This window comes from Silurus aristotelis (genome assembly GCF_946808225.1).
Source record: "Silurus aristotelis genome assembly, chromosome: 2".
NCBI classification, from domain to species: Eukaryota; Metazoa; Chordata; class Actinopteri; order Siluriformes; family Siluridae; genus Silurus; species Silurus aristotelis.
The window spans coordinates 2,105,537-2,116,260 of NC_139575.1; the positions used below are offsets into that span (position 1 = coordinate 2,105,537).

The 10,724-nt window shown below is 44.3% G+C and overlaps 2 protein-coding genes across 2 annotated transcripts in view; both read right to left on the reverse strand.

Annotated features, from left to right (window-relative positions):
- The window catches only part of bin2b (bridging integrator 2b), a 40,879-nt gene extending 39,418 nt beyond the window's left edge, over positions 1 to 1,461 (reverse strand). Inside the window, exon 1 of the mRNA XM_083563338.1 lies at positions 1,126 to 1,461. Within this exon, the coding sequence (XP_083419464.1) occupies positions 1,126 to 1,230 (105 nt within the window). The 5' untranslated portion in view covers positions 1,231 to 1,461. The remainder of the gene's footprint in view (positions 1 to 1,125) is intronic.
- A 4,613-nt stretch (positions 1,462 to 6,074) lies between these two features.
- On the reverse strand, positions 6,075 to 8,444 carry stk35l (serine/threonine kinase 35, like). The gene is made up of 2 exons (XM_083563680.1): positions 7,582 to 8,444; positions 6,075 to 6,872 (listed from the first exon to the last, which is right to left on the reverse strand). The coding sequence occupies exons 1-2, from the start codon at positions 8,066 to 8,068 to the stop codon at positions 6,148 to 6,150; spliced, it is 1,212 nt and encodes a 403-aa protein (XP_083419806.1). The 5' UTR covers positions 8,069 to 8,444; the 3' UTR covers positions 6,075 to 6,147.
- Positions 8,445 to 10,724: the final 2,280 nt, after the last annotated feature.

The following is a 10,724-nucleotide window of genomic DNA, read 5'->3' on the forward strand; positions in this document are numbered from 1 at the left end:
GGGTCACAGACTGGTCTAAGCTGTATTGAAGTAGTGGGGTCACAGTCTGGTCTAAGCTGTATTGGAGTAGTGAGGTCACAGTCTGATCTAAGCTGTATTGGAGTAGTGAGGTCACAGTCTGATCTAAGCTGTATTGGAGTAGTGAGGTCACAGTCTGATCTAAGCTGTATTGGAGTAGTGAGGTCACAGTCTGATCTAAGCTGTATTGGAGTAGTGAGGTCACAGTCTGATCTAAGCTGTATTGGAGTAGTGAGGTCACAGTCTGATCTAAGCTGTATTGGAGTAGTGAGGTCACAATGGCATCTTGTCCCTCTGTTGTTGTTTATTTACTGCAGTGATGGTGATAAAGAACCGTAGGGGTACAGACCATTCACAACTACACAGCAAGCTAAGCCTTCTACACTGAACGGAGAGAGAGGAAGTGAGCAAAGGCAGGAAGCAACAGGCAAACACACACACACACACACACACACACACACACACACACACACACACACACACACACACACACACACACACCAATGACTCATGAAGCTAAGCTTTGCCAATACACATACACGTCTTATCTTTTTTTTACGATTTAGAAACACAAAATAAATCTCTTTCCTGAACCGCCTTCACTGAAACCACAAGGCAGTAAAACTTTGTCTGTTCCTCAACAAGATCTACTTCTAAACTTCTAATGAGAGAACACTTCAGATTTCAAAAGATCAATACAGTCCTGCAGGTCCTTCACACCACCATCACAAATCAATACACCACCATCACAGATCAATACACCACCATCAGAGATCAATACAGGTCCAATCCATCACACAACAATCAGAAACTAATACACTTCTGCAGGTCCATGATTCCACCATCAGAAACCAATACACTCTTGCAGGACTTGTGCAGGTCCAATACAGCACCATCAGAGACGGATACTGGTCCATTAAAGTACTATCAGAAACTAATACACTTCTGCAGGTGCATGATTCCACCATCAGAGACCAGTACAGGTCCATTACACCACCATCAGAGAACAAGTCCATTTTAAAATCTCTCTCACACACACACACACACACACGAAGACACCACCCTGAAAAGTGTACTTTACTGTGTGTGTGTGTTGAGGAGGTTTACCTTCTCCTGCGCTCTGTTCATGGACTTCTGGAACTTCTTGGCCAGAAATCCTGCTCCAGCTCCGATATTCCCGCTGATGTTGGAGCTCATTTTACTCTCAGCCATGTTCACTTCCTTACTGTTTAACTCAAACACACACACTCTCTCTCTCACTCACACTCACACACTTATTTACTCACACACTCCTTCCCTTTTTATATGCGCGTGGCAGTGTGACTTCCTCTAGCAGTGTGAAGGGCGGAGTGTTTGAGCGCAGTGTTTTTTCACAGGCGCTCTTTCAGTGTTTCACCGTTTTAACTACATACGTCAGAACGCGCGCGCCTGTGTGTGTGTGTGTGTGTGTGTGTGTGTGTGTGTAAAGGAGTTGCAGCGTTCCGACGAAACTAAAATCTGAGAGAGAGAGAGAGAGAGAGAGAGAGAGAGAGAGAGAGAGAGAGAGAGAGAGAGAGAATGTTGCCAGGGAGAGTCAGTTACAAGAAAGAGGAAGACAAACAGTAGACAGACAATAAAAGTATTCTTCTTCTTCTTCTTCTTCTTTCAGCTGCTCCCGTTAGGAGTCTCCACAGCGGATCATCTGTCTCCATACCCCCCTGTCCTCTACATCTGCCTCTGTCACACCAACTACCTGCATGTCTTCCCTCACCACATCCATAAACCTCCTCCTTGATCTTCCTCTTTTCCTCCTTCCTGGTGGCTCCATCCTCAGCATTCTCCTACTGATATACCCCATGTCCCTCCTCTGCACATGTCCAAACCTTCTCAATCACACCTCCCTCACCTTGTCTCCAAAACGTCCTACATGCACTGTTCCTCTAATAAACTCATTTCTAATCCTGTCCCAACTAACATCTCAACATCTTCAGCTCTGCTACCTGCAGCTCCACCTCCTGTCTTTTAGTAACTTCTCGACCTTCTCCACCTCTTCTCCCTGCAACCGCACCCCTCCACTGCCCTCCCTTTAATTCACACACATGTACTCTGTCTTACTCCTACTGACTTTTATTCCCCTTCTATCCCGTGTGTACCTCCACCCCTCCAGGCTCTTCTCAACCTGCTCCCTACTCTCACCACAAATCATAATATCATCCACAAACATCATAGTCCATGGAGACCTCGTTTTTCAACCTGTCCATCACCACTGCAAACAGGAAAGGGCTCAGAGCCAATCCTTGATGCAGTCCAACATCCATCTTGAACCAGTCGTTCCTACTGCACACTTCACTGCTGTCACACTGTCCTCATACATGTCCTGCACCACCCTCACCTACTTCTCTGGCACACCAGACTTCCTCATACAATACCACAACTCCTCTCTCCACCCTGTCATATGCTTTCTCTAAATCCACAAACACACAATGCAACTCCTTCTGACCTTCTCTATACTTCTCCATCAACAATAATGCGTCTGTGGTGCTCTTCCTCGACATGAAACCATACTGTTGCTCACAGATGGTCACCTCTTCTCTCAGCCTGGCTTCCACTACTCTTTCCCAGAACTTCATGGTGTGACTGATCAACTTAATTCCCCTGTAGTTACTGCAAGACTGCACATCTCCCTTATGTTTAAAGATCGGTACCAGCACACTCCTTCTCCATTCCTCAGGCATCTTCTCACCTTCCAGAATCCTGTTAAACAATCTGGTTAAAAACTCCACTGCATAAATAAAATGTATAATTATAATAAAGTTGAATTTAAAAAAAGGATAAAAATAAACAGGGTTTATTCTGTACATCCTATTTTTCTATAAAGGACAAAAGATTTAGTGCATTTTACTTTTTAATCACTTTAAGGGCTTTTGTGAAAGAATTAAACTAAATTATAAAATGCAAAAAAAAACAAAACAATGGTTTCACTTTTAATTATTTTGATTTTGTATATACAAGTTTCCCATCAGAAGAATTTTATTAACCAGAAAGTCGTCTTTGTTATTGTTCATTACAAGTCCAAAGAGAATGTCCTTCACAGTGAAAGTTCTTAGATGTTGAAGCTTTGTGTAAATGCAGTTATGGAGATCAGACCATAAAGCGTGTGCAGTAACAGTGTGCAACAGGAGAAAGTTGGAACGTTTGTGTAAAAGTGTAGAAACGATGATCTTTATGTGATGATAAACTGCAGCTTCTCCAACATCACTGCATATCAATGTCCTTCCTCAAAGTAGCTCTGAATTCATTCCAGTTTCTCCCTGATTCTGTTTCCTTCTGTTATTTTATTATATATAAAGTTGCACTAATTAGAATAAAAATAGTTTAAAGTAAACGCAGAACTTTACACATGTACAAGAAACAAAGTTATGATTTGATACTTCCTGTATGTTGATTGACAGGTGTCTCATCCAAAGATCAGTAAGTGTTTCACACACTTTACCTCCCTTTTTAATTTATCTGACTCGTTATTTATTTTTTAAATTTGTTATAAAAAAAAAATAAAAAATAAAAATCCATCTTCATGTCAACTGTGTTTATTAAAATAATAAAAGGGTGCACAAACTTTTGCACCCAGTTGGAGTTAAATTAAAGATTGGATTTGTGATCTTTCGAGGTGTTTCGAGTTCGTGATGACGGAACGACCAGAGAGAGAAAACTTCAGATTTGACATGTTTTTCATTTGGATTATTTGTATAATTAATAACTGAAGTCGCAAACCGCCGCTTTAATCCTTTTATTTTTCTGTTTTAATAAATCAGACAAAAATAATCCTGTTTAATATTATTTATTAGAAGAAAATGTCACAAGCACAAAGAAATAATTCCCTCCGTGTGGACCAGGAAGACGGGGAAAAAAAAAAAATACAATTCTCAAATGAGAGAGAGAGAGAGAGAGAGAGAGAGAGAGAGAGCACCAAATAGTCTGGAACAAATATGTATTAAGTCTCTCTCTGTCTCTCTCTGTCTCTCTCTGTCTCTCTCTGTCTCTCTCTGTCTCTCTCTGTCTCTCTCTGTCTCTCTCTGTCTCTCTCTCAGAGTGATGATTGTCTTGTTTATTGAACATGAGAAGACGACACATGAAACATTAAAATAAATAAATATAACACGCTGATCAGAGACTCTATACACGTTTACACGTCCCGTCCCCCATCTCTCGTCTTTCACTCTGAACCCAGTCTTTATTCCTTTATCTGAATACTGACTAAGAAAAAGGAGAAGATGATGATCACTAGTGCAGTTTCTCACTAAATAAATCTCTCTGAGGCATCAGCGTTTTAAACAGCAGCAAACCAACAACCGGCAGCCATGAACACGCCCCGAACACGCCCCGAACACGCCCCGAACACGCCCCGAACACGCCTTTAAATAAAATATGTATTGAGAAAAAAAATTCTAAATCTTTATAAAAAAAATAATAAAATAACAACATTTGAAGAATGTTTTTTTTTTTAAATCAACGAATAAAAGAAAAAAAAGAAAGAAATAGAAGGATGGCCAGAAAGAAGAAAGAAAGATTATTTTAGGAGTAAAAAGAAAAAAATTGCATAAACAAAAAAGGGAAAATTGGGAAGGATCAGAATGAAGGGAGGAAAGAGGGAAGAAAGAGAAAAAGAAATGAAATGGCAGAAAAGTAATACAAAAAACCGTGAAGTAAAAGAGTGGGAGGGAAAGATGGAGAGGAAAAAAAACAGAAAAAAAAAAAAACTGAGATCAAAGAAGAAAGAAAGAGAAAGAAAGAAGTCCAATGGTTCAAATGAAGAGGAAAATCAGTGAGCAGATAAAAATCATGTTTATATGTAAGAAACACACACACACACACACACACACACACACACACACACACACACACGGGTAATCTCTCGGTCATGTGATTAGTGATGAAGCGAGTCCTGACCGTCAGCAGGGCATTGTGGGAAATGAAGGAAACCGTGAAGAAAAAGAAAATATAAAAAGGTAACCATGGTAATGATGAGCCACCAATTAACACTCAGGAATTCAAGGCACGGAAACTTCAATAATTACTGTAGCAGCTAATCTGTGTGTGTGTGTGTGTGTGTGTGTGTGTGTGTGTGTGTGCAAGCAAGACAAGTGACAGCGAGCCGGGCCGAGTCGTCCCTGCGACGTGCCTCTACGCAGAAATGTAGGATCCTGAAGAAAAGCAGCCTGCAGACAGACAGACAGAGAGACAGAGAGAAATTAGTGCTGTAGTCAGATTAAAGTGAACTCAAAGTGATTACATCATCACTGCAGAGTGAGGTCATCCAGCCACACACACACACACACACACACACACACACACACACACACACACACACACACACACACACACACACACACACACACACACTTAATGCAGTTTACTGCAGTCTCTCATCTACGGATCCATTTATGTCTCTCCATCTGTCTGCTTGTTTCTTTATCCTTCTGTTTTTTCCTCACTCCCATCTCTCTATCTGTCCATCTCTCCTGTCTCCATGTGTCAATTTCTCACACTCTCTCCGTCTAACGGTCTCACTTCATCTGTGTCTTAATTAACCTCACCTCACCCTCTCGCTCGCTCTCTCTCTCTCTCTCTCTCTCTCTCTCTCTCCCTCCCTCCCACCCTGTCCCTCTCACCCTGTCCCACCCACCCTGTCCCTGATCCATTAGATAAAGACAAAACAAACACACACACACACACGCACGCACACTGTCTGGGTATCAGAGTACAAAAAAAAATCCAGAACCCTACACCCCAAAATGAATATGCAAATAGGAAACAACACTCCCCTCCCCCACCCGTTTGCACAAAAAAAATTAATAAATTCTGTTGAAATCTCTTTCAACGTTACCATGACAACCCCAATCGTCTCACTGACAATGTTAGGAAAAGTTAATAGCTAGCTTGATTAGCAGGCAAATCATCGAGTTTGATAACACAGTAATTCTCCCATCATTTGCATATCATGTATGAGTGGATACGAATGAATTATGACATCAAACGGAGCAGACAGAAAAGTAAAAGAACGCTCAAGAGGAACAGGAAAAGCTTTTTTGAAAAGACGTACCTTTGTGTGTGTGCGTGCGAGTGTGTGTGTTTGTGAGAGAGAATGAGCGTTTATCCAGCACAGATGACTCGAGCGATCCTGGCGAGGAGCTCCTGAGCGTCGGGTCGGTCCTGCGGGTTGACGGCGAGCATGTCCTGCAGGAGTTTGCGGAGTGCGGAGGACATGTGCGAGCGACGCCGCTGTGGGATGCTCAGAACCATCCTGGGGTTCTCGAGCAGCGCCTCGCCGACGGGTACGATGTCTGAGCCCTGGCGTACGTACGTCCCGAGCTGCTCGCGCTTCGACTCGCCATCGATAAACGTAATCCTCTCGATCATGGCCCAGATGATGATGCCGAGTGCGAAGATGTCCGCCTTGGCCGTGTAGTGTCCCTCCCACACCTCGGGCGCCATGTAGAAGTCCGAGCCGCATGCCGAAGACAACCAGAACTTGTTCACGTTGACTCCGGGTTTGTGGTGGTCCTCGTGGTCGGAGCGGCCCGCGGGCCCGGGCGCCAGTCCCGCACACACTTTGCTCAAGCCGAAGTCGGCCACTTTGAGTACCGGCGCTCCGGAGCGCTCCGAGATCAGAATGTTGTCCGGTTTCAGGTCCCGGTGCACGATGTTGTTGCGGTGCAGGAAGGCCACGGCGCTGCTCAGCTGCTGCATGAAGCTGGCGTTGGTGTCGGGGTCGGGCTGCCGGGACAGGACGAAGCGGTTCAGATCGCCTCCTTCGCAGAACTCCATCACGAACCACAGGTAGCACGGTTCCTCTGGACTCGACAGCACACGCTCTCCTGGGAACAAACAGCAACGTTCAGCAGGAGGCCACAACAAACATGTTCTTCATATCACTGTACAATATTCCTAGACTGTGTTATATCTGACTGATGTTACAGAAGAACCAGATATTATTTTAAACATCACTTTCAATTCATTCATTCCCAGAAGAACGTCTCATTCATTTCTCACTGGACGCACGTGAGCACAATCTCTGTAGGTCATGTACAGAGACAGAATCGAGTTTACCTTTCGACTCTTCTAGTCCGAGTCATTTGTTCTTTTATCATGCGACTCCCATAGACGCAGTTATTTATTCAGATATGAATTATAGGAACTACAGTCAGTTCGTATCTGTAGACAAGTTCGGAGTTCTGCTTACTGATAAGACCTTTAATTTTATTTCTGAACAAATAAACTAAATCATCATCACTAATATAAACATATATATATATATATGAAGTCTCAAACTGTTGCTCCGCCCACTTAATTACAAAGACCAATCAGAATGGAGAATTCGACAGCGCTGTTGTATTAATCTAGTAAAAGGTTTGTTTTTGTTTATTATTATTATTATTATTATATTATATTAAAGTACTCGCTCCAGCTTCTCGCCCCGAACAGAACCGTGCTGCGTAACGTGGATCTCAGGGGGAATAAAAGATGGCGTTCACGTGTAAAACGTGTGACTGGTGTACATGACAGGTAGGTTTGTAACACGTGCACCTTTGAGCGAGGTCTCCACCAGGCGCAGGTACTGCCTGGAGCGCTTGTTGCCGTGGCTCATCTTCTGCGCCATGCCGTTCCTCTGGAGCACACACTCCTCCAGCTGCACCACGTTCTCGTGCCGCTTCTCCAGGCTGGTCAGGGCCCAGAACTCGGCCAGAGCCAGTTCCACGTTCTCGGGCGCGTCGCAACGCAGCTTCTTGACGGCTACCACGGTGCCGGAGCTCCGCGCCACCGCCTCGTACACCACGCCGTAGCTGCCGCGGCCGACCTCCCGGACCAGGCTGTACCGCGGGGCCGTCACCTTCTGCTCCAGCGGGTTGTCTACTCCTTCTCCTTTATCTTCTCCTTCATCTTCTCCCATGGCCTCCTTCTCGTTATGAGCTCGGATATTCCCTGTGCTCAGTGACCGCAGGACCGGGACCTGCTCCCCGGAGCGCTTACACGCCCTGGTCATCCGCCTTCTCAGTCGCTCCCCAGCCTCCATCACATATCATTCCCCAGCAGACCAGGACCTTCTCTGGATTGCTTCTTCTCCTCTCTTAGTGTTGTCAGATATAAACCAGCGGCCATGTTGTGACCCCGCGCATGCGCGCTGCGTCTGACTACTGTGTGCGCTTCGTATGAATGGAATCCAGACCGTACCATTATTCCACACATAGAGGGGAGGATAACTCGGTGGTGGGGTTCCTCACCACATAAAAGCTGAGTTCACCGGTTTCTCCTCAGGTCATGAACTCCTGATTGATTTTTTTCAGCTCATCTACAAAAACACCACAACTGTTTTTAATGACTAATGATTTAAAACTCATTGCATAATAATCGAACCGTCCGCCTCATTTGCATATTGTAATCTGGAACATGAAGCGATATTTTCTCTCTTTTATATAAAAGATAATCAGAATTAAAATAATACACAATGTAATTTTATTTTCTTACAACGAACTGTTTGTTCACAGCACGACAAACTAATTATCGCAATTTTGTATAAAAAATAAAATGGATACTACTAATATGTTTATCGCAGATCGCACAGTGATTGGTCAATTGGACCAATGGTCATTAATATTTAATATTCAATTAGAAAGAGCGCCACAGTTATTTGCACCTTCGTTATTAGAAAACACAAAATGTGTTTTTTTATTTCTATACAAAAATATATAATATATACAGTGAGGAAAATATAAAGTATTTGAACATCCTGCTATTCTGCAAGTTCTCCCACTTAGAAATCATGAAGGATATTCTGAGAATATAAAATCTGAATTTTAGGGGTCTCCACAGCAGATCCTCCGTCTCCATACCCCCCTGTCCTCTACATTTGCCTCTTTTTAACCAGCTACCTGCATGTCTTCTCTCAACACATCCATAAACCTCCTCCTTCTAAAAGTATGAATGAATTTTTACTCTTCTCCTCTAGAGGGCAGCATTGGGATTAACTCCACCACACAAAAGTCTGATCCCTCCATCCTCTATCCTCTACAACCTCTCCACTAATCTTTTCATCCTCTACCACTGCTCCACTCATCGCTCCATCCTCTATCCTCTACTACTTCTCCACTAAACTTTCCATCCTCTATCCTCTACAACTTCTCCACTAATCTTTTCATCCTCTACCACTGCTCCACTCATCCCTCCATCCTCTATCCTCTACTACTTCTCCACTAAACTTTCCATCCTCTACCACTGCTCCAGTCTTCCCTCCATCCTCTACCACTGCTCCACTCTTCCCTTCATCCTCTACCACTGCTCCACTCTTCCCTCCATCCTCTACCACTGCTCCACTCTTCCCTCCATCCTCTATCCTCTACTACTTCTCCACTAAACTTTCCATCCTCTATCCTCTACAACTTCTCCACTAATCTTTTCATCCTCTACCACTGCTCCACTCATCGCTCCATCCTCTATCCTCTACTACTTCTCCACTAAACTTTCCATCCTCTATCCTCTACAACTTCTCCACTAATCTTTTCATCCTCTACCACTGCTCCACTCATCCCTCCATCCTCTATCCTCTACTACTTCTCCACTAAACTTTCCATCCTCTACCACTGCTCCAGTCTTCCCTCCATCCTCTACCACTGCTCCACTCTTCCCTTCATCCTCTACCACTGCTCCACTCTTCCCTCCATCCTCTACCACTGCTCCACTCTTCCCTCCATCCTCTATCCTCTACTACTTCTCCACTAATCTCTCCATCCTCTACCACTGCTCCACTCATCCCTCTATCCTCTATCCTCTACTACTTCTCCACTAATCTTTCCATCCTCTACCACTGCTCCACTCATCCCTCCATCCTCTATCCTCTACTACTTCTCCACTAAACTGTCCATCCTCTACCACTGCTCCAGTCTTCCCTCCATCCTCTACCACTGCTCCACTCTTCCCTCCATCCTCTATCCTCTACTACTTCTCCACTAATCTCTCCATCCTCTACCACTGCTCCACTCATCCCTCCATCCTCTATCCTGTACTACTTCTCCACTAATCTTTCGATCCTCTACCACTGATCCACTCTTCCCTCCATCCTCGACCACTGCTCCACTCTTCCCTCCATCCTCTATCCTCTACTACTTCTCCACTAATCTCTCCATCCTCTACCACTGCTCCACTCATCCCTCCATCCTCTATCCTCTACTACTTCTCCACTAATCTCTCTATCCTTTACCACTGCTCCACTCATCCCTCCATCCTCTACCACTGCTCCACTCTTCCCTCCATCCTTTATCCTCTACTACTTCTCCACTGATCTCTCCATCCTCTACCACTACTCCACTTTTCCTTCCATCCTCTATCCTCTACTACTTCTCCACTGATCTCTCCATCCTTTATTCTTTACTACTTTTCCACTGATCTCTCCATCCTCTACCACTGCTCCACTCATCCCTCCATCCTCTACCACTGCTCCACTCATCCCTCCATCCTCTATTCTTAACTACTTCTCCAATGATCCCTCCATCAACTTGTGCTTGTTAATATTATGAACAGAATTTCTCTCCACTGCTTCTCTTTCTCTCCCCATCCCGAGGCATCCTGAGGTTGCTCCAGCTCCAGTCACGTCCCACCTCATGAAAATTGTGGATCTTTAAAGAAGTAGATGCCCACAAACATCCTGAACCATCTAGAGACGTACCAGCACCATT